The 27736-nt window shown below is 59.0% G+C and overlaps 2 protein-coding genes across 10 annotated transcripts in view; one reads left to right on the top strand and one right to left on the bottom strand.

Moving 5' to 3' along the window:
- LOC146765803 (uncharacterized) overlaps positions 1–8487 on the bottom strand; it is a 33163-nt gene extending 24676 nt beyond the window's left edge. The window contains exon 1 of the mRNA XM_085556561.1: positions 7897–8487. Within this exon, the coding sequence (XP_085412687.1) occupies positions 7897–8331 (435 nt within the window). The 5' untranslated portion in view covers positions 8332–8487. The remainder of the gene's footprint in view (positions 1–7896) is intronic.
- RBFOX3 (RNA binding fox-1 homolog 3) overlaps positions 7894–27736 on the top strand; it is a 70710-nt gene continuing 50867 nt past the window's right edge. For 7 of the 9 annotated variants that reach the window (XM_085556557.1, XM_085556558.1, XM_021534136.4 and 4 more), the window contains exon 1: positions 7897–8012. The gene's annotated coding sequence lies outside the window, so the exon portion shown is untranslated. Of the gene's footprint in view, positions 8013–27736 lie in introns of all 9 variants that reach the window. The other 2 variants (XM_085556560.1, XM_085556556.1) reach the window with 1 other exon arrangement.

Genomic DNA, 27736 nt, shown 5'->3' with positions numbered 1-27736 from the left:
GGATGGATGGATGGACGGATGGATGGATGGATGGATGGACGGATTTGTTGGGAAACAGGATAATGCAGCTGGAGCTCCACTTCCCTCCCTGCTTCTTGCCTTGGCCCTGGTTCCCCTGTAACCTCCCCGGTGCCCCTGAGCCTCTTCTCTGGGCTGTGCACCTGCCTCCCTCCCACTGTGTCTCTGTCCTGTGCTCCAGCCTCTGAGCATCACTGTGAGTTTCTGCAAGATTCCCTCCTGTATATTAGTCCCATTTGCACTGGGGAGCCTAAAGCTGGGTGCAGGATCCAAACATGGCCCTGTGGGGGGAGATGACAGAGCTGGCTGGGGTCACACTGCTGGCCTGTCCCTTGCTTCTAGAAGTGTGTTAGTCCGTCCTGGGCAGCTCTGCTCTGGGAACGGGGCTCAGCAATTCATCTCCTGAATTTCAGCTCCCCCTGAGCAGCATCTCCTCTCCCTGTCACACTCATCCTCCTCACTGGGGAGGAGATCCTGGCAGGTCCTGCCTAGCTCATGCCCTTGCAGGTGCTGCCTGAGGTGCTGTGTGGATCCTGCAGGCAGAGCCCCAGTTCCTGTCGAGTCCCTGCCTGGTCCCTGTCCTGTCCCTGCCTCTGCAGAGCTCTGTGCCACGAGGCTCTGAGCAGCATCGTCTGACCGACACTGAGCCATGCTCGTCGCTTCCCTGTCCCCAGGGAATGCTGGCAGCCTGCAGCCCCTCCAGCTGCTGCATTGGTGCCCTTGGCTGCACTCACCTGGCCCGGGGAGCCTGGGGAGGCTGGAGCTGCCAAGAGAATCCTGCAGGTCCTTGGAGGGCTGAGAGCTTAGGGGCAAGATGAGCAGAGCCCAGCTGAGCCCCCACGGAGGTGGAGATGGCAGGTGCTCCTCACCTATCCCTGCGGATGGTGCAGGTGTTTTTTGGAGGGATGTGGGGAGTACCTGGCAGCCGGTGGAGGTGGGGACCAGCCCCAGCACGGCCGGGGGAATCATTAAAACCCTGGTCAGCAGTGGGGAGCGGCGCTGAGCAATCTGCTGGGGCGTCAGTGCCCTGGATTATTGCTGTGAGCAGCTGAAGGAGAGCAGAGAAGAGGCGTGAGCTGAGAGGAATGACAAAGAGGGGAAGGAGAGTAAGAGGCCCTGGAGGAGGAGGGGGAGGCTGGATCAGTGCCGCAGGCAGTGCAGGGTGTTCCAGCAGTGATGCTCTGCTGTCCCAGCAGCTGCCTGGTCCCTGCTCCCTGGGCAGGGTGTGGTGTCCTGTTGGCCGTGTCCCTCGGCAGCCCCCTCCCCGCAGTCCCTGGGCTGCCAGGCTCCTCTCTTGTGTCACTTTTGTTTTCCCGACTGAGAGGTGGAGCTCTCAGGTCACTCAGATCCTGCTGCCACTTTCCCATGAGGCCTTAACCAGATTCACTAAAGCTCCTCTGTCTCTTCAGCTGTGCTGGCTGTAAATCTGGGGAGGTCTCACCTGGCACTGGGCTGGTGCCAGTCTTTAGATGATCTGCCTTCCTGAAGTAAGGAATGCTTTCCCTGGCATTTCTAGCTCCCTGCCATCACTGGAAGTGTTGGAAAGGGCAGGGGGGAGGACACGTGCTGGGAGCTGTGGTGGCCAGGAGGGCTGGCAGGTGCAGAGCCCAGCGCGGGGGCTTGGGTGAGTCCTGGGGGTGCCGTCGTCCCACCCACCCATCCCAGAGCCTTTCCTGCTGTGGAGCCTCGGCAGCACGAGTGCTGCACCCAGGTGAGGGGACAAGGGAGCGGCCCTTCCCAGAGCGGAGGGCTGTGCCAGGCGGGCACTGCCGGGCAGAGCTGGGCACCACAGCTGGCAATGGCCTGTTTTGCCAGCACTCCTAACCAGCACTGCCCTGGAAAGGAGCTGTGCTGGTGGTCGATGTTTGTCCAAGGGGAGCCACGTTGTGCCTTTGTTCTCCAGGCTTGGGATGAAGGACGATCCCTCAGGAGCTGGCCTGGAGCGGAGCGGGGTGTGAGTGTGGCTGGAGCTGCCAGAGTGCTGGGGCTGAGCATGGCAGCTGTCCTGGGGCAGCCAGGGAGCTGCTCGGAGCAGCAGCTGCTTGTGGGGAGACCTGGAAGAGCTCAGTCTGGATCCACTGCTCTCCCCTTCAACTTGTGAATCTGCTGTTGCTTCTGGTTGACCCCCAGGCCATCTCCTCCATCTTGGAGCTCCTTGAATCTGCTCTGTAGGTCTTGCTCTCTCTCCCTTGGTCCTCAGGTACTGTTCACAGCCACATTTTGGTCACAGGAGATGGTGCCTGGAGGCTGGAGCACTGGTCCCAGAGCTGCCAACACAAATCCCACCTTGCGATCTTCATCCATCCTTCTGTGCTAGAAAGTGCTGGCATTTCTCCATGCAGCAACTTCCTCCTGGCAAAGCCCCAGCTGGATCACTGTGAGAGGCACACTGAGGCTCTCTGGGTATTTCCCCTGCGTGCTCCCTGACTGGTGGCAGGGTCCCTCCTGCAGGAGGTGAAGCCCCCTGCCCTGGTCCCCATCCCCTGTCGGGACAGACTGCCCGTGGGGATCCTGGGGATGCTCCTCCTCTGGCTGGGGATGGAGCCAGGAGCTGCGGCAGCTCACCAGGGGTGAGCCAGTGGGATGTTCCCAGCTCCTGGCTCTGGCACATGGGACTGGCACACGGCAGGCTGCCCTCCCCGGGTGCTCTGAGTGTTGTGGCTCTCCCAGCGCTGGCTGGTGCCATGGAGTGCTCGGTGTGGGAGCCGATGGCTCCGGTGTTACACAGCAGAGCACAGCCTCTTCCTGCAGCAGCACCAGATGCTTTCCCTGCAGTTTGAGTTTTCCCATTTCATTCATTTTAGAGATTAATTAAAGTGTTTCCCCTCCCTCTCTCCTAACCAACCTCCCTCCCTCTCTTTTCCCTGTTCCATACAGCTGCACATGGATTTTAGGGTCATGCTTGTTTACATCAGTTATATTTATGTTAATGGGTGTTTGTTTTAGGAAAAATAGCAGAAATCCCATAAAAACAAATATTGTTTATGTCCCACAATTGGTCCTGCAGCTCCACTAGGGTGGGGCCTCCCTGGGCAGCCCATCCTGCACCCTGCCAGCAGGTCTGCATGGAGAGCTCTGCCGCGGGCACGCAGCATCTTTTGGAGGCTGCTGTGAAGTGACCTCCAGTGCTTATGGGATGGTTGGATGGGTTTTCCACGCACCCCTGGGTCCCGTGCTGGGTGGTGGCAGCCAGGTCAGCTGCATGTGTTTGCCAGGGATAATTCCCCATCCTGGTGTCGGGATGCTGCTAAACCGCCTTTGATGGGGCAGGCGGTGGGTTTGTTCTTTCATCAGGAGCTTGGAGGAGGGAGAGTGTTAAGAAGAAGAAAGAGAGAGGGGTGGAGGAACGATAATTATTTTTTCCAGTGGCTCTGAGCTGCTGGATGCCTTTAAAGTTGCCTTTGTGTTCCCGTGGGTCAGGCCGGGCAGAGCCCAGCCCAGAGCCGCATGGCACGGCCGCCTTTGTCGGTGGGGCCGTGGTCTCGGTTATTAACAGGGATATGGAGACCCAGAACCTCAGATCTTCCGTGTGGCTGGTGGGAGGGATGTGCAGGGCTGCCTTATCACGCTCATTTAACTGGTTAATACATCTTCAGAGCAAATAATGCAGGCTGGGGGTGAACTGCTTAACCAACCTCATTACTATTGTGCATTTAGCAGCTTGGAGAAAGATAATACCTTTCAGGTTTGACCCAATTTTAGTTTTTGTTGTCATAACCATGGAAAATCGACCTTCAGAGACCCTCAGCAGTGAGCCTGAATAGGAAGTGATTTACAGCAAAAGTGCCATGTGGAATGCTTAATGCTCTTGTGCAGGAAAACAGACTGCGACCAGCTGCTGGCATCCCTCTGCCACAGCAAGGGCTGCCCCGGCTGCTGGCACCCTGTCCCTGCTGCAGGGGCTGCTGGCACTGCCCTGCCCGTGGGCACACCTCTGTGTGCCATGGGGGCCAGGCTGGCACAGCTGCCCTGGGGCTGGCACAGCTGCCCTGGGGCTGTGCTCGCCTGCACAGAGCTGTGCCTGTGCTCCTTGGGTCAGCTGGAGCGGGGCTGGCCTGGGCACCACTGCGGCCACAGCCAGAGCCGACCACTGCAGTGGTCAGGGACCCCATGGTCAGTGCACCCTGCGGTCAGCATGGGTCCCTATGGTCAGTATAGGACCCCATGGTCAGCGTGCACCCCGTGGTCAGCGTGCACCCCACAATCCCCATGCACCACTGAGCACCTCTTGGCCCGGGCGTGCTCAGCCTGGCCCAGTGTGCCAGGCCCGGCCGTGACTCGCTGGTCTTGGCCTTGGCCAGCCTCTCCCAGCACTGCCAGCCTGTGGCTTTTCTGCCCTTGGCCACCCGGGCTGTGCCATGGGAGTAGTGACAGCCCTGCCGCTGTGCCGGCAGCATTCCCACGGATGAGATGTCACTCGCACCCGCGGGGGTGGTTCCCCTCGCTCTGGTTTTGTCTGTGGCAGGCAGAGACTTTCCCAGCTCCAGCACTGGGGGTGCGTGGGACCTTCCTCTGGCTCCTGTGGCGAGGAGGGTGGCAGGGAGGTGATAAGCCTTCCTCCCCTTTCCCTGAGGCAGCTGCAAGTGTGGCTCTGCCACCCAAGCCTGTCTCTGTGGTACTGCTGCTGCTGTGGTGTGTGGGTGGTCCCTGTGGCACAGGATTGTAGCTGACAGCAGTGCCTGGGGCTGGGGGAGTGCTGGAAGCGGCTGATGCCCACGGGAGTGGGTGATGCCTGTGGGCTACAGGTGATGTCTGTGGGTTTCAGGCTCCCCCAGCACACCCCTGGGGCCCGAGGAGCACGGGGAGCAGATGGTGCCCATGGGATGCAGGCTTCCCCAGCCCCCAGCTCAGCCCCAGCAGCAAGGGGCTCTGGTCACTCCCACGGGAGCTGCGTGAGGAGCGGGCTCCGTCCAGCCGTGGGGGCAGTGGGGGTGTGCTCTCCTCCCTCCCCTCCCCAGGGCTGTGTTGGGGTGGGGGCACGACAAGAGCAGGCAATGCTAGATCACTGTAATTCTGCTGTTTAGCAGCTGAAGGAGAAGCTGCTCACTCAGCGCAGGAGTTGAAACTCTTTAGCCTTCCTCAGTGTCACCTCCATGGCCGTGGATACCTCCAGGTGTGACGTAAGTGAGACCCGGGGAAAAAAACATCTTCTGTTTAGCATCAAAATCCTATTACTGAGCGCCGTGTTCTGCTGCACAGATATCAGCTGTGGCGCAGATAAGTGGGAAATAGCTCCAGGTTGGGCTGGAGCAGGAGCTGTATCTGGGGCTGTGCAGGTGCCGAGTGCTGCTTCAGCGAGTTTGTTGCTGAAAGAAAATTCCTCTCCCCACTCCTCTGCAATCCAGGGCACTGCGGGCAGCTGCCTCCCAAGCTCCTGCTGCCCCCCAGCCCTGCCTGCAGAGGGGCATTTCTGTGGCACCCCACTGCCACGGTGGGATCTGACAGGAGGCATCGGGCCGGGGCCAGGACCAGCGTCCTGGGAGCATGGAGGCAGCGGGAGAGGCTCAGCCTCCTGAAAATGAGCGGTCCAGCCTTGGTCCTGCCTCCTGCAGCAGCCGCCAGGCTGGCCCGGGGATTGCAGATGCTGTGGGCAGCTGCATCATCTTCCCATCTCCTCCCTGAGGTGCTGCTGGCTTTGATAAAATCTCTCAGCCTTGCAGGGGTTGGCTTGTTGATCTAATCGCTGTGGTTTAGTGTGCAGTAGAAGCCCGGTGGCTCCTGGGGGAGATGCCCCGTAGGGATCTGCAATTCACTTTCCCGTCCCTCCTGGGGAAGGAACACTTTCCCAGTGGCAGGTGCTGCAGAGATGCTGCTAATGCTGAGGGATGCTGCCCAGCATCCGTTCCAGTGGAGAACATGCCAGCCCCTGTCCTGCACTCATACGGGTTTGCTTTTGAAAATAGAAGGTGCTGAAAAAATCCTGCTGTGTTCAGTTAGTTTCAGTGATGCTATTGGGTTTTCCCAGTGTTTGTCTTATCCTGCACTTGCTGCACATGATTGGAGGGGTTTAGTGTGGGGCAAACCCTGCAGTGTGAGTCCCTTTTGAGCCCTCAGCTCCACCGTGGATCCTGGTCACTCACAAAGCACAGCAGGGAGGGAACAGGGACTGGTGGCAGAGCCTGTGCAAGGGGACAGCCAAGGGATGTTTAGGGGACACCAAGGGGGTTTAGGGGACCGGCTGTGACAGACCAACATTAAAGAGGCTGGGATGGAAGGGCTGGGGAATGATGCTGCCAAGCTCTAGCTATGCCTGCTGATCAGCAGAACCTAATGAGCAGGACTAATGAAGCAGGAAGGGAATTCCAGCAAGTCTGGGGAGTGCCTGCGATGTTCACTGTATCTCTGTGGGTTCTCTGTGGTCTGTCTCCAGATCAGTGATGGTGCCCATTGCAGGGACGGTGCTCACTTCCAGCAGCATGCTTGGTGTGCTGGGTGACTGTAGATGCCAGTTCCAGAGTGGGTGCCTCCGGTCTGCTGGTGGGGGCAGCATCCAAGCACCTCTGTAAGCTGCCTCTTGGATTTTTACTGGCTTTGCACTGCTGGGAAGCCCATCCCTGTCTGCTGGGGCTATAGGAATGTGCTGGGATGGTGTCTGGGAGACACTAGTGGCTTCACAAAGCCCTGGCCAGCAGCCTGCCCCAGGGATTGCTGCAGAGTCAGCCTGGGGGGCCCAGCTCTGTTCCCACCTCCCTCTTGGCTGTGGCTGGTTCAGCGTCAGGAGGGGATTCGCAGCCACAGCAGCAGGCAGGTCTTGTCTTCCTCTTCTCCTGGGTTTTTAATGAGCCAACCTTGGAGGACCTTGAGCGCCACTCCTGCAGCTCAGCTGTGACTTATCTCCTGGCTTCTGCCCCTGTTCCGCCGAGGGGATAAATCTCACCTCCTGGAGTGGAGCTGGTGCTTTGAGCCCATCCCACAGCACGGTGCAGGTGTCATAACTCATGGCACAAGGGAGGGCTGAGGGCCGAGGTGCCAGGGGGATGTCACTGCTCTGTGCTGTGATGGATGGGCTGCCCGGGGGAACAGGGAAGAAGTCCCATTACAATGGGGGACAAGCTGTTAAATTATCTTCTGTTCAGCCTGTGTCGGGGGAAATGAAACGTGGAGCTGCCGGTGGCCTCCAGAAAGCCTTTGGGGGAACAGGTGGGCTGGGGACTTTATTCCTTTAGGAAGAAGTCTTTGCCTCTCCTTGTCTCCATCCCATGCACTCATCAGAGGCCAGGGCTGATGCTCTCAGCGAGGTAGGACCAGCTTCAGCATTTTGTGTCAGTGCACAGACTTAGACATGTCCCACTGGGGACCGAAAGCTGGGACTTGCTGCATGCCCCGTGCAGCTGAACCCTGTTTGTTACAGTGCACTCGAGCCATGCTTTCCCCCATTTCCCGGGACCCTGTGACTCTGATCAGACAAGCCTGGTCCCCTCCTTCCTGCCCTGACGGGGTTGGCGGGGAGCCCAGAAGCCCTCCCTGTCCAGAGCCTAGATAAGGCGATGACCCTTCCTGTTCACCCTCTTTCCCCCTCTCTTTCCCCCGGACCTCAATGAATAAAGAAGCAAGACAACCACATCGGGGTAAGAGCCTCATATCTCTGGGCTAGCCTGATAATTTAGGGGCTGAGAGGGGTAGAAGCATCACCTGTTCCCTGGGCCGAGCACACTCCCCTCTCCTCAGGGGCTTTGCCACTGGGCAGGGTCCTGCCCCTGCACATGGCAGAGCCGCTCCCAGCCATGAGATAATTGTGCTGCTGAAGGAGTGGGCCAAGCGCGTGCGAGTCCCTGGAGCCGTGGCGTTCTGAGCGCCGAGCTCCGCCACGTCCTCCTCTGTTATTAGCGGCGGTGCCTACACAGGGACGGGACTGGAGCCTCTCCCTCTCTCTTTCAGGCTGAGAAACTGCTGCTCTGAGACCCTGACGGCTCTTCCTGACAGCTTGGAGGGGTGAACACGAGTGTGAGTTCCCACCTGCCACCACACCTGAGGCACCTGCTCTTGGTCTTCAGGTATGTTATTTCCACCCAGCAGTCCCAGTAGGGAAGGGCATGGAGATAATTCTTTGATTGAGGATGAAGATGCTGCTTCCCATGGCTGTGCCTGGGGCAGCAGCTCACAATCAGCCCACCAGGGACTTAGCAGCAGCCCTGGGTACAGATCCTGTGTGTCCTGACTCTTGTGTGCTGACCTGGCAAAGGAGAACGTCGCTGGGACAAGCCACGCCTGCTCTATCCTCGTGGATATGGCATGGGGGGTGTCTGGGATGCATTGATCAGTCCCAGCTGTCTCCCTCCTGCTCTCTGCAGGAGTGTGGAGGTCCCGGAGCATGCGGCACCTTGGTGGTGCCCCTGCAGGGGAAGGGGTGCGTGCCCATGATGCATACACAGCCCTGCACGTCGCAGCCCGGCTGGACCCGCCAAGACCCCGCTCCTGATGCCAACCATGCTGCAAACTCCCCTTAGGGCTGCGTGCAGCTCCGTGTGGTCTGGGCTGAACCCATCACCGTCAGTTCACGTTACAGGGACTGGAATCTCTCGTGCTGACACCAGTCTGCACTGGGAGCTCACACCAGCTTGAGGAGGAATTAAAATTTAAAACTCTCGCAGGCAGTGGGACTCTCTCCTCCAGATGAGGTTTTCCCCTGTTTGTTCCTAGCACTGCAAGCACCCACAGATTCAGCAGGTGCTCAGAGAGTCATGGCCATGCTGTGGCAGCCATGGTGAGCAGAGACTGGGCTCTGCTTGGGGCTGTTCTGCAAGAGAATTTGTCTTCCAGTGCCCTCTGCACCAACCACTGTGCCAGGGGGACCCCCAGAGGTGGGACTGTTCTTCTTCCAGCTGGCAGTAGCCAAGGGGAGAGCCTGGGCAGGAGGAGTGCCCTGGGGCTGTGCAGCACCAGCAGGGCTCCCAGTGTGGGGGCTGTGTGTGCCCCCCTCGCAGCACTGCCCAGTGCACACTGGCTCCTCTGCTCTGCCCCAGCCCCAGGTGCCTGCTCAGGCATCACAAAATGGGAGCTTGAGGCTTCTTGTCCCGTGCTGGGGTATAGGGTCTATGGCATTAGAGTGGCCATGCAGATGGATTCCCCAGCTGCATTAATCAGTTCAGAGGCAGGAAAGGCAGCTGAGCTCTGTGCATCACCTTGAAGGTCTTTTTTTTGTCTTCAGAAAACTTTGGGTGGATGTTATTGCTCATGAAAGCAAGGGGCTGATCATGCTGGGAAGGAGCAGGCGTAGTGTGGGCTGGCACTATTATGCAAGCTTCCCACATGCCGCTCTGCCAGTGCACTCCGTTCCAGAACAACAGCACGCGTCCGCGTGCCAGCCCCGAGCCACCCCCGGGTCTGCCGGAGCACCGTGGTCCCGCTGTGCCCACGTCGCCCTCGCCACGGGCCCTGCCCGTGCCCTGCTCCTGCCTCCTGCGCCCGCTCTGCCTTGAGCCAGCAGCCCCACGGGTGGGCAGCTTTGAGGTGAAGGGGTGCGAGGTCCTGCCCAGCCCCTGTGGAGCCAGCTGTTGTGAGCGTCCTGGCCAAAGTGGGAGCGCTGGGAGTTTCTCCCAGGACCCTGTGCATCGCTGGGGGATGTCTGGCTCTGGGGCTGGGACTGTGCTGCTTTTCAGGGGAAGGCAGACAGGTTGTCACCCCAGCCATAATGCACGTCGTGCCCCTGCATTGGGAGGGCTGTGAATTGTCTGCAAGGCCAGTGCAGCTATTGCTGCCAGCACACGCTTTGGTCACCAGGGCAGAAGTGGGCTCACTGGAGCTCAGGCCACCAAGCCTCTTCCCTATCCAGCTTTTCTCCCCGCTGCTTTCCTCCTCCTCTCCTGGAGCCTGGCTGGGCCCTGCGTGAGGCTCAGGGCTGCCAGCCGTGGGACGTGTGGGTGCTGGTGCCGAGCTTGGGGCTCACTGGGCTGGTGGGGAGCAGCCTGGAGCCAGTGCAGAGCCCCTGCAGCGACTCTCCCCATCATCCCCAAGCCTGCTGGAGCACCCCCGGGAGGAGAGTGCTCCTTCAAGGAAGACTTGGAGATGAGCAATGGAAAACATCTGACAGGGGAGCCCTTGAGGCGCTTTTGTTCCGGCGAGTGGGAGTGTGAGATCCGCTCAGACATGAAAGGCTGCGCAGCTCCGTCCCCAGAGTCACGGCGAAGAGGAGGACGGGGGGTGTGCGGCTGCACCGGGAGGTCAGCCCGGGAACGACTGGCACCGGGATCCCTGCTCCCTCCCTCCCTCCCTTTCCAGCAACTAAATTAGGTCACACTTGAAAGTCAGTTTCTTGGCTGTGGATTTAATTTAGCTTTTCCAGGCTAGTTATCATATAATAAATTCCAGGAGATTTATAGAAAACATGCCCAGGGAGGCTTAGCCAGTGTGTAACAAGATTTGTGCCTCTTTCCTGCTGTTGAGCAGCTCTGGCGAGCACAGTGCTGCCAGCAGATGTGCAGGCAGGGCTGGCAGTCCCATGGGAGCTCCCAGGGAGACAGGGCAGCCCCAGAAATGAGGTGGGGGCATCACCCCACAGCTCTTTGGGGCACGGGGAGGGTCCCAAATGCAGCTGTCCTCTGGCCTGGCTCCCCACCAGCCATAAATCACTCGGAGCAGGTGCATTCCCGTGGCCATTCATCACTTGTCTTCTCGCCCTGGCTCAGCGTGGGCAATGCCAAGCACGAGCCCATCCCAGTGCTGCCAGTACGTGCCCAGAGGCACCGTGCTGGTGAGGAGTCAGAGGGGAGCTCTTGGGGTCTCCCGGTGCCTTTCTGCTCGAGGGCTGGCAGTGTGTGGGATGTCCCTGCTGGGGTGTACCTTGTGCCCTCCCTGCCCTGGCTCCTGGAGCACAGGGACCATTCGGTAGAGCTGAAATTGGCTTCTCTTGGCTCTCCCCACTGCTGGGGCGGGTTTTGCAGCACGCTGGGAGAGGCTGAGCAGGGAAAGGCGCCGGAGTCCAGAGGGATCTGTGGTGATGGCAGCACACAGCAGCGCAGCGCTGGGAGCCGGCAGCTTGGCACGGAGGGCACTGCCAGCGCTCCGGCTCCGCTCCCTGCTAACGCCGCCCAATTAGTGTCTTATTAGTCACTCCGTGTGTTAAGGCATTAGAAACAATTAAGGGTGAGAAGAGTTTCCAGATGTAGCAGCGAGCGCTGGAGCTGGGAGCTGGCAGCTCCGCTGGCTGCTCCCATATGGAAGGGATCATGCACACAGTGGGACTCACTGCGGGGCCATGTGGCCAGCGTGGCGCAGGGTGCCAGGGCCATTGGGATGCAGGGGGCTCCTGCTGGGCAGCCCTGGGGGCAGTGCCCCCCTCTGCTTCAGCACGGCAGCTGGGGCCACGCAGATCTAGGATGGAGCCACAGCAGGGGCTGGTGGATGGAGGAAGTAGCTGCTAAGATGCCCGTGGATGAGGGGCACAGCTTGGTGCGCTTCCTGGGATAGGGTTTGCTCAAAGCAAATATTTATTTACTGCTGCAGCTGGGTGTGAGTCAGTGCCCCCGTGCACCCAGCCGGTGCTAGCAGCCCCACACCATCCTGGCGAGAGCCTGGGGCTGGGGAAGCACCTGGCTGTGAGCAGCAGCACAGGAGCATCTGGGATGTGGCATGTGGGGGACAACTGCCGCGACAGAGACAGCGCCGTGTTGTGACACTTCTGGGTGTGGGAGAATTAGCACAAGCAGAGACAAATGTGACTTCAGAGCCCAAATGCAAGTGACTTCAGCTCCCCAGAAATAGTCCCTGGGCAGTGCAGGGGGTAGGGACCTGGGGCTGCAGTTCCTGCCGATATTGGGGTGCTCCTGTGACTTTTTCCCCTCATGCAAAGTGGGCTACACTCCCACCATTGCCCCCCACTCCATGGTACTGGTGAGGCCACCAGCCAGCGGTCACGGAGGTGGAGGTGGCTCTGGCCAGCACAGGCAGTCTCTCCCCAGCACCAAACATCTCACCCTGCCATGAGCACTCTGGGAGGGTTCCCTGTCAACTCCTGGAGCCCCCGGGTGCCCTCGTGGTGTGAAGGGTGTGGGGGGCATCAGTGGACATCAATGCTCTGGTCCCCCCTCGCTGAACCGAGGCTGAATGAGCACTGTGAGATGCTGGTGTGCAGCAGGGCAGTGGAGTGGGGCACAGTGGCCTTCAGTGCATTGAAATAATTTCTCTGCTGCTCTCCCCAGGGCGAGGAGCAGTGTGTGGACAGATGGTGTTTTTGAGTGACCTTGTAGCTCTGAGCTGTTCCCTCGGCTGCTGAGTAACGGTGGGAGCCGCGGGAAGCGGCAGCGGTGCCACAACCTGCTCACGCCGGCGGGAGCCTGTCAGGGAGCCAGGCCTGGGACGGGTGTGGGGTGAACCAGGGGATGGAGCCAGAGCCCGACAGCCCTAACGTGAGGGCTGCGGGGAAATTCAATGTGCCCTGCCATCCCCGCTCCCCGTGGCTGTGGGAAGTGAGGCTGTGCTGCGCTCCAGCCTCTCCTCCAGCCCACATCCCTGGCTCTTCACCTCGGCAGCAGGATCGCTCCTCCGGGCTCCCTGATTCTGCTCCAGGAGCTGAGGCAGCAGTGCCTGCAGCTGGCACGGTGGGGCCACAGCTCTGGTGTGTGGGGATACACCGGGGAGTCCGTGTTGTGCCCAGGAGGGCAGCAGGTAGAAGGGCTTCTGCCATGTGGAGCTTCTTTCAGAGCTGTGATCCAGGGCTGTGGTCCTGAGGGAACAGTTCCAAGGGAAGGGAAAATTGCACTGCAAGGTGCAGCTTTGCTGTCGAAGAGTCACCCTGGGCAGGCTCAGCTCCTCTGGCACCCTTGCAGCCTCCTACGAACTCCGTGCGGGCTGCAGCACCGAGAGGTGTCCTAAATTGGGGAAGGAACAAGGAGCTCTTGGCACTCGCCTGGAGCATCATTTGCATTCCGGCGCAGCTCCCGGCTGCGAGGGAGGCGGGGGCCCGGCAGCCGCGGGGTGAGGAGCGGGGCCGCTCGCCAGCTCCGGCTGTCGGAGCATCCCGCGGGACCGCTGCGGAGGGGGCTGTGACTTGGGGATCACCGTGCAGCAGGTTTCTTGTTTTCGTTCTTCCCCGACTGAACTTTGTGTCCGAGTTCTCTGTCCGAGATTTGTGCCTTTGCTTCTTCCAAACGGGAGCGGCCGTGTCGCTTTGAGGCCCGCGATGTGGTCTCTGGTGACCCACGGTGCAGCTGCCTGTGCTCCCGCCTGTTTTGCTCCCCGGGGATGGAGAAGGTGCATGGACTGTGAGGGGCAGCCGGGGCCGGGCAGTGCCCACAGATGGCTTCAGGCAGTGCGTGGCAGTGTCCCGTGGGGCAGCCGGGGCCGGGCAGTGCCCACAGATGGCTTCAGGCAGTGCGTGGCAGTGTCCCGTGGGGCAGCCGGGGCCGGGCAGTGCCCACAGATGGCTTCAGGCAGTGCGTGGCAGTGTCCCGTGGGGCAGGATGCTGGTCCCTGCCCTGCGGCTGGCGGGATCCGGCCGGGCTCCTCCGAGCCAGGATGTGCAGAGGGCAGGGCAAGGCGAGCCAGGAGCGGGTGCGGCTCTCGCGGCCGCTGAGCGCAGCGGGTCAGGGCGCAGGACCCCAAACTGTAGTGGGGTCACTGGAGGGAACGAGCGGGGGGCGAAGGGCTCGCACTGTGTCTGTCGTGTCGGGTGAGCGCTGTGCACAGGAGCAGGACGCGGGTGCCCTGCAGCGCCCGGGGCACCGGGGGCTGTCCGAGGGGTCCCGGGCACTACGGGGGTGCGGCTGCGGGTGGGGAGCTCTGTGCGGGGATGGGGCGGGCTGGGATGAGCCCCGGGGCTCTGCCCCGTGTGCCGCGGGCGCTGCCGGTGCTCAGCTGCGGTGCATCACCCACCGCACCGGTGCCAGGCTGCCGCGCAGCATCTGAGCAGCTCTGGTTACTTAACATGCAGCAAGTGTTGTACTCGGAGAAATTTAGACGTAATTTTTTTGTGCTTGCATGTAAATGTGGGTAGGTGCTGTCCTGATTGATGGCAATTAGCATTTTCTAACGGTAACAGATGTTCGGATTGCCAGGAGGCTGGTACCTAACGCCCACACTGCCATCTGTTCTGCTGGGCACTGCCTGGGGAAGCGGCACCAGCGCTGCGGACCTGCGGGGCCGTGCTGGGGTGTGTTTAACAGCAGTGTGCGGGGGGGGGGGGTTATTATGGTTTTTTTTTTCTGGGGGAAAATAATAATAATAAAGACGTTTTCAGGTTTATAAATAGTACACTGTTTATTATGGGATGGAGACTTTCCATCTGAACAGCAGCCTGGATTGCTGCACAGTTAGCAAAACAGTCTGGACAGCACAGGCAGCAGTTTTGCAGGGGCTGCTTTCCAGTGGGAAGGGGTCTGGTGGAGTGGCCAGTGGGTGTTTGTCCCACCCCATCCTCTGCTGGCTCTCCATAGTGAGTGGTCAGTGCTTGTGGGGACAAGGGCTGCTCTGCTGTGGGCATCTCTTGTCAGCTCTGGGATGGAAGCAGTGAAACATCAGTGTGTTGTTTGAAGGTGTTTAAAGGTGTGTCATAGAAAAAGACCCAGAGCCCTGAGCTCAGTCACAATGTCCAGGCAGTCCCACCATAGCTGCTTTGCTCACAGTGCCTGTCCCTCTTCATTTCCTCCTGCCTCCCTTTATCTGCTGCCTTTTACACCCATTTTTCTTGTGCCAACCTTGTCCTTTCGCATGACCAGCTCCTCCCAATGCCCATTGCCTATGTATTTATAGAGAAGCTTTGTTTTGGCTCAGACCAGCTCCTCTGTCCTGTTCCTTCTATGTGCTCCTGGAGCAGCTCTCCATTCCCTGGCAGCCCTCCTGTTCCCCCAGCCTGACCCTCCCAGACAGGGTCATCCCACACCATGGATCCAGCACCCCCAGAGCTTCCAGCACCAGGCAACCCGGGAGCACACTCACACTCACACGCTCACACTCGCACGCTCACACTCGCTCTCCTCCCAGATGCTGGAGCCGGTGACTCAGAGTCAGCCCGTGGCTGAGTAACGCACTGAGATGTGTCTCCATGTGGCTCCCAGGTTGCAGCAGATGCTTCCATGTTCGGTGCTTTGGACTTTGTGCTGCTCAGTCCCAGGGCCTGTCAGACCCCTCTGGGCTGACCCACTCCTCCTGCCCCCATCCCACTGGGATGCTGCTGCTGGCCCAGCCACTCACATTCCCAACTTATTGTGGCATGAGCTGCTTTAGGTACAGGCAGATCTTAGATACAGATCATTTGGTATGTTAGATCTTACCTGTTTATCGTGTATTTCCACCCTGGTTTTCACTGAGCTCCTGTTCTGCATGATGGGGGCTTGGGGGTCTTTCCCTGCCCTGACTCTCTCATCTCTCTGCTGTGCTTTCCAGCACAGTGGCCCAGTGCAGCTTGACGTGATGTCTTGGGGCAGTTCTGGGGGGTTTCTGGGGTGGAGGACATGCTGTCCCTGGTACATGACCTGGTGGGGGCACGGGAGTCACCACATTGGGCAGAGGAGCAGATTTGGGATGAGCCAAAATCTCGTGCTCAGGTGAGAGGTTCAGCCCTTGCTGCAGTGCTGGCACCAAGGCACCTGGTGATGCCTGGGAGGTGTTTGTGGGGAAATGTGGGCTGGGGACAGGGATTTGGGCTGGGGATGGGGTCAGGGGTTCGAGTGCAGACAAGCTTCTCCCCAACAATTTCCTTTATTCTGTTGGAAAACAAGTCTGCTTCATCTTTGTTTCTTCCCCTTGCTTTTCCAATTCATCTGAGAGAACTTCCCTGGGTGCTTGCAGAGGTGTCATCAGCCCGGCAGCTTGTGCTGCTCTAATAAAATGGCTCCGTAGCAGAGGGTTTGATCTATTTTTAAAGCGAGCTCCGCGCTGTCTCCTCCCGCCCTCCCACTGGCAGCGAAACAGAGCCCGAAGGCTCCTGGGAGCGCGGCGGCAGCCGGAGCCCAGGCCTGTGCCACAGCCGTGCCAGCAGCGGTGTCCGTGCCCGGCCTGCCTGGCCCCATCCCTGCTCTCCATGCCCGGGGAATGCTCAGGACAGGGTTCCCTCGCTGCTGTGTCAGAGAGGAGCTCACTCCGTGGTTTTATTCCTCCGAGCGGTGGTTGTGCTGTATAAATTAACATAGGGAAATGTCTCTCCGCTTGGAAGTTGGGTATTTTCTGCTTGTTTGATGCCCCGTTATTAAAACTCGATTTCTACGAATAACATCCTTTAAATAGAATTCGTCTTCCAGCAATGACTCATCACAGAGCAGCAGCTCCTCGCAGGAGAAAGCAGCACGAGGGCAGGTCTGGCACTTGCAGCCTTGGGAATCCCCAGATCAGTGCCCGGGGCTTTGCTGCGTGCCGGGGAAGCCGCCCCGGTGTTTCTGCTGCCCATCCTGCTGCCTCCGCCTGCTCCAGCTGCCGCCGGTGCCCGGGGGCTCAGCCGGGGCATTCCTGGTGTCCCTGGAGCCTGCAGAGCTGCAGGAGGCACCGTGCTGCCCCGGCGCTGGCAGTGATGGTGTCACCGTGCCTCTGTCCTCTGCCTGTGCTGTCCCCTGGCACTGGCTGGGGATGAGGTGAGCTCCCAGAGCAGGAGGCTGCAGGGGCCGAGGGTGTGATGGATCTCTGCACAGGCTGGCTGTGCCAAGCCCTGCCGGGCAGTGTCCGGGGCAGTCCAGTAGCAGGATGTGGGGCATGGTAAGATCTGCCCACACGTGTGTGCCCATTCTGCTGGCACTGGCTCTGCCTATGCTGGTTCCCTTGACGGAGCTTTTTACAGCACTGTGAGGGACAGGAAGAGTGGGAATTGCGCTGGGGAGAGGAGGTGGATTTCAGGTGCTCTCTAGGTGGGGGGTCAGATAGAGTCCAGATGGAGCCAGCAGGATGCTCGGAGTGGGGCTGAGGGGTTCCTCCCCAGAGCTGTTTCACCAGCACAGCAGCACATCTGCACAGGGCAGGTTTCCCCCAGGGAGGAAGAGGAGGGCACAAGCCAATCTCCCAGCCCAGGCAGTGTCAGGCTGGGGCAGCTCCAATGCTCCTGAGCTGCTGCAAAATGAATTTTCTCCGTGCTCTTGCCTCCTCCCTGGGACGCCGCTCGCTCTGGTTCAAGGGTTCCTGCCAGGATTATTATTCTTTCAGGTCTGACATCTGTTAAGGTGACAGCAGCCGGGGAGAGGGAAGGGATTGGAACAAATTTCTCATAAAAAGTAGCTAAGTTGATGAAACCATTACGGTGCCTGCATCCGGCACTCCATCACCATGACACACCGGGGACAGGGACAGGCGCTCCATGGGCTGAGCTTTCCCCAGGGCCAGCCCTCTGTCCTGCCCATCCCTGTCCCTCAGCTCTGACCCCTCTGTCCTGCAGCATCCCACATTTGACCATTTCTCCATGCTGGTGCTGCTGTGCCCTGTGATCCCCCGCCCTGTGGCAGAGCCAGCGGGGGGAGTGAGCTGGGGCTGGGGCAGGTGGGGAGAGCACAGGGCTGAGGCACGGACTCCCAGAGCAGGACCCTGCTGAGGAGCACCCAGGGGCTGCAGGCAGGGCTGGCATCAGCCCAGCAAGGCCGGGGGCTGTTTGCCACCAAGGTGATGGTGTTGGTGGTCAGGATGGATCACCCGTGGTTCTTGGGCATAGCATCTGCCAGGCTAAACATGATGAGACTCTGTTTGCTGGCCCTGGCCCGTGTCCAGCCAGGCTCCCTGGGCCTTAAATCCTGCCACTGCCTTTTCCTGCAGAGGTGCTGCTCCAGGGACCACGAAGAGCCAAGAGAACTTCAGAAAAGGCAGCTAATCTCCAGACCATGCCTCAGAAATGGTTTTAATCCCTTTTCCACCCCCACAGCCTCCTTCATTCTCAGCTAGAAGTGGTCACCCCTGTTAAGTGCTCGCTCCTGGGCTGAGTACTGAGCTGGTGGAGGAGGTGCTGGGATGTGAAAGGAAAACCCTTTTTCCTGGAGGCGTTGAGCTATTCCTTACCATGACCTAGATGTCAGTTGAATGCTCTGACAAGTCCCAAGACTCACATATGAAGTTGCCCAGGGGAAGAGGATATTTCAGGAACACAGAAGCTGCTCAGCAGTGGTAAAGTGCACGAGCTTTCCCTGGCAGGAGCCGTGCTGAGCCTCCGTCTGCTCATGCCCGCCATGCCAGCCATGGAGCGGTGCCCCCTCTCCTCAGGGTGTGAGTACAGTGCCCGGGCACCGGGAGGGTCGGTGGTGCTCTGGCACATGATGGCAGTGCCCCGCAGAGCCCCCGGTGCTCCGGGGCCGGAGCGGGAAGAGGAGCTGCTGGTGCTGCCTGCCCGGTGTGCAGGAACAGCCCCTGCTCCATCCCCTGGCTCCACAGCAGGGCTGGGTGTGGGCTGCCAGAGGAACATGGTGCAGGTGGAGATGTCCAGTGCTGTGCTGGGTAAATCTGGGTTTGCACACTCACTTGTCACTGTGTCCCTGCCCGTACCCAGGTGTTGTGTTCCCCCTTTCTCCCTCACTCCCCATGCTGTTCTGTGCCTGCTGGACCTGGGTGCATTCCTGGGACTCTGCCAGGGGTAGTCCTGCTGGGTCCCCCCTCTCTGTGCTACTGCCTTTGTGACACAAAGCACAATCACAAAGTTGATGCTTCCATCCTGTGCTCCCCCGCACCCATGAATTCCCCTGTGGAAGATTTAGAGCTGAAAGCCTGAGCTCTGGCACTGGGAGAGGGTTCCCGAGATAAAATAATCTCTGCCAGCAGCTGAAGTGACAGAAGCCCCATTAACAGCAGCATATGCCTGGGAACACCCGTGCTGCGTGGGAGGATGGTGGGAGTGGGGGAGCAGGGGAGCAGCAGCCCACAGGAAGGGGGGATGTGGGAGCTGGTAATTACTCTGCTGCCATTGGGATGCACCTTGCTAATTTACAGCCTTAGTGGAATCAGGATGTGATTCTTCCTCCTGAGCCTGGGCAGGGCTGTCCCCTGGTGCAGGCAGCCGTAATTATCCACGTTTAACTGAGGGCTTCTAAAATGTATTTGTCTTGCAGCATGTGAGTGTAATTGCTGAGAATTAAATAGGAATGCAGTTGTGGCTGGAGCCATACCTCGTCTGACAGGGAGCACATGGAGTTGGGGCTCCCCGGGCTGCTCCCTGGCCCTCCATGCTGGCAGGGAGGGAAACTGCTGCCAGGCGGAGCTGGGGGGATTTCACGGGTTTCACCACGACCTTCCCTCCTTTGCTCTCCTGGTTGGAAGTTTGTGCTGACAGGATGGATGTGCTGACGGTAGGAGCCAGGCAGCCCGTGAGTATTCCTTGGGGGTGTGCTGGTGTGGCCCCTCTCCCAGCACTGGGGCTGGGGCTGCTGGGGTTGGTTTGCCTTGACTCTGTGTTTGTGGACAGCGGAGCCACAGGGCCAGCGCTGGGCCGTTCCTCAGGTGCAGGGCTCTCTGCTGAGGGGTCTGCCCTGGCATCCTGCTGTCCTGCTGTTCTGGGTTCTAGCCCCAGGTCACCTCCACGCTGCAGCCCCATGGCAGAGTACTGGGGCAGGGTGGAGAGCAGAGCCTGGGCACTGCTGGGGACTTTTGGTGCCACCAGGTGCCTCTGGGTTTGGGGTGCTCTATGGGACACCTGCTCTGGTTGCTGCCCCCCTCCTGAAGGCAAGCTCCCCGGTGGGTTTTAAGGCATCGTTGCTCCCTGAGGGGCCGTTTCCTTGCCTGGAGTGGTGGTGACAAACACATGACTTGGACCCGCTGAGCCTGGAGGAAGCAGCGCTGGGGTGACGATGGTGTCAGCTGTCCCCTTGGCCCAGGCACAGCTTGCTGGCTGTCACAGGGGTTTTGGGACCATCCTGTTCAGGGGGAGCTGGCAGGAAGGGAGTGGGGACAGCTGGCCACTGTCCATGGCTGTCACCCCCAGCCCCAAGGCAGGATGCCCCCCTTCTCTGTTGGGCTGACTGTGGCTGCACCCCTGTTGTGGTTGGGGTGAAAGGCTGCCCATGGGCAGTGAAGGGCAAATTGTGTGCTGGCACCATGCTTGAGCCTGTGCTGGAAAAACACTGGTGGCATGGGAAATGTGCAGGAAAGAGCTACAGAAATGGTTCATGGGCTGGAAAAGCTGCTCTGCTGTGGGAGACGGAGCCTAAGTAGGTTGAACTTTTCATCCAAGAGAAGTTTAAGAGGTGGCTTGACGATGTGGGTTGTTTTAGCTTGTGATCAAGAGATGTCTGTGGGTACAGAGCGCTCTAATTTAGAAGATCCAGGCTCTGAAAGCTCTGTAAGACAAACTCTGACTGGAAACAAAGTACGTACGTCAGGGAAGGTAATTAACTACTGGAATGTCTTAAGCCTGTGGGGGTTTCTCTCTTGCTATCTGTGGATCAAACAGGGGTATCTGTTGGGGAGGAAAGCAGTCAATGGGATGAACACAGGACTGGAGCCTTTGGCCTGTGTTCCAGGAATGCACTTTGCCAGGTCTGAGGACCCTTCTGGCCCTGGGCTGTGTCATTCGGTGTTGGTACTTGAGGGTACTTTGAAATCTGGGTTCTACGGGAGAAATGAGCACTAAAGCACTTGAAATGAGATTTGGGAGAGCTTGTCTCTGTGGAGAAGGGGCCTTGTTTTTGTGGGACTCAGATTCAGTCAAAGGAAGAAACTGAGAGTTTCTAGCCAGGCAGAGGCCTGGGAAAGAATGTAAATAATTCTTTATCTCTCTTGTTTTCCACATTGTTTATAGTTGAGTTCTATCACTGTGCATCAAGCACTCTGCACCAATGGTGGTGGGTTGATTTCACTTCAGAACCAATGGATTTGGTCCTTGCGGAGCTCTGTATAAAAGCAGTGCATTTTGAATAAAGGGGTTTTACTCTCACAGCCTTCTGAATCAGAGTTCTCTTCATTCCCGTCCTGCCTCGACAACAACATGTTTTCTCTAGGGATTTTTAGAAAGAGTGGCACTAAAGTTGCCCTCAAGTCAGGCACCTGCCCTCTCCCCTCAGTTTTGGCCCTGTCCCAGTTTCTCTTCTTAACTGTGAAAGTCCCACACTCCAAAGCCATGACTGTTTGGGGTTTTCTAGCATGTTTTTGTACCCATGCTGTAATGCCTCTGGCCCATTGGCACTGCTCAGCGTTATTACCCACACTGCGATGGGGCAGCAGAAACTTTCCCAAAGTCAAAGCAAGCCGTGTTCCTCCTGTGCTGGAGACTGGGCCCTCAGGGGGAATGAAGTGGGATGGGGGTGTCTGTGACAAGGTTGGCTTGTGCAGCTCCTAACCCTGAGCTGGGCCACTGTGGACAGACGTATCCGTCTGTCCCGCAGCTCTGGGTGCTCCGAGCTCTGGCCACGGGCGGCACGGTGCCAGAGCAGGTAGGACACAGGCTCAGTGTGTGCTGGAGGGTTCCCAGCCCTGTCCATCTGCTCCTCTGTGGCAATGGGAAGTTTGTGGCCGTGGGCCAGGGCCAGCCTGCTCGGGAACCTTCCGTCCATCCCACGGGCTGGGCCGTGGGCAGGAGCTGCCTGTGCCACGCGGCTGCCAGGGCTGCAGCTGGCGCCCGGCGTGGCGCCGGGGACTGACCACGGGCAGGAGCATCCTCTCCCGTGGACCAGGGCTACAAATAGCCACTGAGTCAGACTCTGGAATGGGACCATCTTCCCAGGTACTGTCATTTCCCAAATAATTCTGAATCTTTCCTCCACCCAGAGACTGACTCCTGTCAGCGCAGTGCCACAGGACAGGGGTGTTGACTGGCACTTCTGTCACTCCCGTCCCGTGGGGCAGCGTGTCCCCTCTTCCTACTCCCAGTGCTCACCCAGCACTTGTGGGCTTCGTGCCAGGCTGAGGCACCACAGGCTGTGCTGGTCTTGGTGTTTCTGAGCCTGGAGAACGCCTGTGAAGGCAGTGCTGGTCCCTGCCACGCAGCAGCCCTGTCACATGAGGAGTGTGGGCAGCCTGGCAGGGCTGGCAGGGCAGCACAGTGCCTGGCTTGCTGAGCTGTTACCCCACTTCTCTGTGCTGCTGCCCATGCCCTTCATCCTGGATCCAGCTGCTGGTAGAATTGTGAGCACTGGACTTCCGGGCTGGGGAAAAGGGGAGGAAATGGGGGACGTGGCATGGGAAGGGTTAATGCAGGAAGATTTTCACCCCGTGGCATAAACAGCACCGAATACATGTTTGCCTTCATTTGCATATTGAAACATATCCTAAAGGCCCCTCGTTTCGAAAGTTCTGTTTTTTACTCCATCTTCCTATAGAAGAGAGGAAATTATTCATAATTAAAAAGCAATAATAATGCAGAATGAAGGAACCCAGCTGTATAATACCCAGCACAAAAAGGGGAGCGTGGGGAATCTATTTTTAATGGTTTCCACAGCAACTGCGATTTTGTTTACAGTGATTTTCCTCCTGTGCTGTGAGGCTGTTCCCAATTTACATTTTGAAGGAGCTCCTGCATGGGAGGCCCATCACTGGAGGGTGCTCTGGTGCTTGGGGAGGATGCTGAGGAGAGATGTGGCTGTGGAGAGGCTGCTGGGCTGGGTGTGATGAGCCAGCGCTGCCCGGATCGCGCCCCATCCCGCGGGGCCACAAGGGCTGGCAAGGCCCAGCTGGGGACACTCAGAGCTGCTCTGGGAGTGACCCTGCACTGCTCAGGGACACCCGCCTGCCTTGGGCACTTGCCAGCTTCCCTGGGCAAGGCTGTGGCTGTGCTGGCACTGGAGGGGCTGGGAGGGCACAACCAGGTTGTGCCACCCAGCTGTGCCAGGCCAGGGGTCCCTCGTGTCTGCTGAGCCCCAGAACAGCCTGCAGAAATTGGCTGTCCTGCTGAACAGGGGTCTGGGCACTGGGGATAGGAGGGCAGTTCTCTGTGCCCCGCACCTCCCTGCCTCCACCTGCCCGGCCAGGCCAGGGAGGAGCCCCGTGCTGGGCTGGGCGTGCAGCTGGGATTTTCTCAGGGCTGCGGGCTCTGGAGCGAGCCCAGGCATCGCTGCTGCGAGTGATGGAGCAGTGGGGAGGCTGATACTGAAGAGCTTTCTGGCTGACACCGGTACAAGATCCAGGAGCTGGAAATTGAACCCTCAGCTGAGAGGTGCTGGTTTTTAATGAGGGCTAATGGAGCAATGGAGCAATTTGCTGGGAGCTCCTTGCATTTCCTGGGCTGCTCTGGGGCTCCTGAAAGCAGACATGGAGCTCCCTGCAAGTGTTGCAGTTGCTGTGGGAATAGCCTGGGATGGAGAACGAAGGGTGTTTGTCTGTAACTCTTCCTGGAGTCTGTGCAGGATGCTCTTCCTCTGGGAGGATGAAAAGGCTGTCCTGATAAAGGTGATCCTGATTTTTAAAAATTTTAAATTTTTTTTAGTTTCCTCGCTCTTTTTCCTTTGGGAGTGGATGTGAAGGTTCTCCCCTTGTGCCTGTTCCTGGGTGTCTGTCCCCAGGGATTGTGGCCCAGCACTGCCCCAGGTCAGGGCAGCACGCCAGCCCTGGGGACCCTGGCAGGGCCAGGCTTTGGTTCTGCTCTCGCCCTGTGCAGGGCAGTGTCCTGGTGTCCCTTGGGACCAGAGCTCTGCCCCTGCCCTGGCTCCCCCCAGGCATCCAGGTGGAGTTTGCTATAATTTCAGCCTCATTATCAGAGGTAGAAAAGTGTTGGCTCTCAGTACCAGGGTCTAAGGTGTTGATTCTGGGCTTGAGCACCCAAAGAAAAGTGAACCTGGAGTCGATGGTGGTTTAGGGCTCACCAGGAGCTCGGGTGATCCCAGCCAGGCTGCTCAGGGGGTACGGGCTCCTTCCATCTGTGTGATGGGAAGCTGCTGCCTGGAGATCAGCTCCTTTCATGAACCAATAAAAGAAGGTTTTTATCACCTGTTACCGCTAATTTTCTGTGGTTTGTAATGGCTTTGGGAAGCAGGTAATTGCAGCGATTGCATTCCATGTGTAGCATTAAAGGGAATTGAGGGGACTGTTTGTTAATTAGCTGTACTTGTGTGGAACCTGAAACATATTAACCTTCACAGAATCCCAAACTATTAGGGATGAAGAAGGGATTTAATGATGGAAGAAGCAGAAAAACAAAAAGCAATTAGGGCTCTTTTTCCCAGCATTGCAGGCGTGTTGGAGGGGGAGGACTGGCAGAGCAGCCCAGCGGGCTCAGAGACGGGGGAGGTGGGAGGGACTCTCAGGGGCTGAGGCGGGATGAGGGAGAGCTCTGTGCAGCAGCAACCTCCTCAGGCGGCAGGAGGATGAGCAGGGAGCCGGGACACCCATTTAACCTCCTGATGCCTCTGATCTCCCCCCATTTTCATCTTTGCATCATCTGAGTTGGGACTCAAGTGCTCGTTCCATTTAAAACCCCAGGAGGTGCTCTGGGGTGCAGCTGCGGGCTCAGCACCCTGAGGGTGTTGCGGAGGGGCTCCAGCCCCGAGGGGCTGAAGCTGGAGGTCGGGGGTGATGGTGCTCCCGGCCTGGTTGAGCGGCGGGCAGGCTGGGAGAGCTGGTCTGGAGCTGCTGGAAAGCATAAATAGCGTTTCCATGGTAACCGTTCAACATAAACTCTTTCTTCCCTGACTGTGGAGCCCTGGCTGCTCCCCCCCGTGGCAAAGCCCTTCAGGTGTTGGTTATTTTTCGTACCTCGGTGCAGGAGCTGGCGGTGGTGGCAGCGTGTGCGTGGCCAGAGCAGGGCTGCAGGAGCCTGGGCTGGAGCTCCGCAGGCTGGGCACTGGCTCCTCCAGGGACGTGTAACCTGGCCCTGCTCTGGCTGCACAGGGATGGCACAGGCTTCTTGCCCACTCCCACTGCCCAGTGGGTGCTGGTGGCTCAGTGACTGGGTGTCCTGTGGCCCTTGAGGGATGTGAAGCCTGCAGGAACTTGGGGAGCCCCAGTGGTGCACTTCTGGCTGGTAGCCTCCACTGCCACCTCCTCCAGTCAGCACCTGCAGATCCCTCTCCCTCGGGACAGCCCTGGATTTCCCCATCCATTGATGCTCAGCCTGGGGACAGCGCTGGTTTTCCTGGTCCTTGGACTCCTCTCCCTGGGGACAGCCCTGTTTTTGCCCATCTGTGTGCATTAGTAGCACATGCTGTGACCACCATGGCATCTTGTGTCAAAGCCTGTCTGGGCACACGGAGCCCTGGAGACAGCCCCAGTTTCCTGCTGGGAGCCCTGGTGCCTTTCCCAGTGATCGTTAATACCCATCAGCACCATGCAAACAAACTCCCTGCTCCATTTATTCCACCCAGCTCCCGATTTAATTAGGTTTTCCAGTTTTGTGCTTGTCCTGGGCTGATCACTCCTTAAAACAGTGGAGAATTAATTTGCACCTGCTGTCAGAAAACGTCTCTCCCCAGTTAGAAAAATAATTAAGCCATCATCACACATCGGGGGTAATGAATCACTGCGCTCAGTTCCCTTCACAGGTCGTTTGTTTCCTTCCACACTGGCAAAGAAGGTGCAAACTAAATGTGAGCAGCTGCCAAGTTACCCCCTTCCCTTACTGTCCAGTTCCATTTGAGCTCTATGGATCTTCCAGCTAAGCTGGGCCTTTTGGAGAGGTCCTGAGCAAGGGCTGAGTGGTTTCCCAGTGGCCCCAGGGCTGAGAGCACCTGGGTTTGCTCCTTCGCACTGCCTGGGGGCCCCTGCCCGCTGGCGTGGCCATGGAAGGCACTGGAAGGGAAAAGGGTGATGTGGCTGGGGCTGGGCCAGTGTCACCCCCAGCCCGTGGGTCCCTGTGTGGGGTCGGCACTGGGAACTCAGGTTTGATAAATATGTTTTAGTGGTTGAGTCTGGACATGCTGTAACACCAGAGAGGGACTGATCCGGTGTGGAACTGCCACATGTTTGCATGATGTGACATGATTAATGTCACATCAGTGTAATCACTAATTGGTGATTCATGGCTTGGGTGTAAATGTGCCCCCAGGTTTGGGCTTGGGAAGAATTTGCCTCCGGATCAGCTTGGCCAAGGACTGCTGAAGGCTTTGTCCTTTCACCCAGTGCAGGAGGGCTCAGCTCACAGTGGTCAAATGAGGACTTCAGTGACTGATTTCAAGGGCGTCTGGCCTTGTCCCCTCCTGGGTCATGTTGCACTTGGGCCGTTTCCCTTCAGCTCCTGGCACGGGCTCATGTGCCAGGTGTGTAGGGCTGCTGTGGCTGGATGCTTCTGCACATCCTCTACAGCTTGTGAGAGGCAACAAGGAGCCACCACATGCCTGGAGAGATCCCAGATCTCTGCAGATGTCTGCAGCAGTGGCCAGGCTGCGTTTGCCTCCTCTCTTTGACAGACGTGGGTTTATTTCTCCTCGGGGGTTCCCGTGGGCACCGGGGATGTCTGAGCCAGGAGCCGCTGGGCACGGCAGGCTGCCTCGCCTTGGGGTAAGGAGAGATTCCAGAGGACGCAGCACAGGCGGCATCTTTCCTCCTGTCCCCTTTTCCCAGAGCCAGGCTGGTGCTCCCCCTCTGCAGTAAATCGAGCTGTCGCTTCACATATGGGAAGCGTTTGGGGGAGCCCGAGTGGGACAATGGCCCAGGCGGGAAGGGGCCGCTCTGGGTGACACTGCCGCGTGCTTGGGGATGGCTCCTGCTGCCTTTTCCCTCCCAAGAGCCCGGCCCCCGGTCCTCAGGGACACCACAGGGTGACCATGCCTGCAATCAGGGCCAGCAGGTTCCTGCTGGTAACCCACAGCCCATCTGCTCTGCCGTGGATCTTCCTCCACGCTGTGGTTCTGGAGCATTGGGGCCACTCGAGAAGCTTTCCCGAGGGGAGATGTGCTGGGTCGGCCGAGGCTGGGGCACGTGGTACCTTTGTGCTGGTGCCAAGTGCCGGTGGGCTCACAGCGCTGGGAGCTCCTGTTCTCGGTGTGGTGAGCAGGGCTGGAGCTCTCACCTCCACTGGTCCAGGCTCACACCTGTTCCCATGATTGCCCGATGCCCACTTCAGAGCCAGCTGATTAAATTAAAGTCCTAGTGAGTTTGAATAATTTTCCCTGTGAAATGTGGCAGATGGCCTCCATTAGGCGTCTGCTCCCAGCATCTGCCAGGATGTGATCAACCCCTCTTTGGAAAAGGCACAAAAGGGATTGGAAGTGGAGAGACCTGGGAATGGGAGCCCATCCCTTCATCCGTGAAGGGAGAATCAAACGCTCCTGTGGAAGCAGTCGGTGTTGCGGAGGAGCAGCATCCACACATTCCTGCAGCCCCTCTGCCCCACCAGCCCAGCTCACCCTGGAGCCAGACTGGCTTGTGTTGGCCTGGCGTGGGTCGTGCCGTGTCCCTGTGCCACAGGGCGCTGCTCCTCCTCAGCCGGGCAGTCGGAGCAGCTCTCAGAGAACATCCCAGCTGTGAGGACCCCGGCGTGTTTGCACTGCTCCAGGCCAGGCTCTGAAACTGTACTCAGCCTCCCTGTGCGTCCTGGCACCTGTCCTGGGCGTGCACATCCAACGTGTGGCTGTCCCCGAGCCGGGACCCCGCTACGGGCTGCGGGCGGGGGGCTCGGTCTGGGCCGGGGGCTCGGTCTGGGCCGGGGGCTCGGCCCGGGGGGCTCGGTCTGGGCCGGGGGCTCGGTCTGGCCTGGGGGGCTCGGTCTGGCCCGGGGGCTCGGTCTGGCCCGGGGGCTCGGCTGCAGGCAGCGCTGGGGCCGGCGGCCGGCAGGGGGCGGTGTGTGCCCGCGCTGGGGGCTGCGGGAAACGCCCCCCGGTGTGACCCCGAGTGTGACCCCAGGAGTGACCCCTGAGTGTGACCCCAACTGTGACCCCAACTGTGACCCCTGAGTGTGACCCCAGGAGTGACCCCTGAGTGTGACCCCGAATGTGACCTTGGGTGTGACCCCAAGTGTGACCCCAAA

The sequence above is a fragment of the Lonchura striata genome, chromosome 18, assembly GCF_050655825.1.
Source record: "Lonchura striata isolate lonStrDom1 chromosome 18, ASM5065582v1, whole genome shotgun sequence".
Taxonomy (NCBI): Eukaryota; Metazoa; Chordata; class Aves; order Passeriformes; family Estrildidae; genus Lonchura; species Lonchura striata.
The sequence above is the reverse complement of the archived record's forward strand: the minus strand, read 5'-3'. Positions and strand labels throughout refer to the sequence as shown.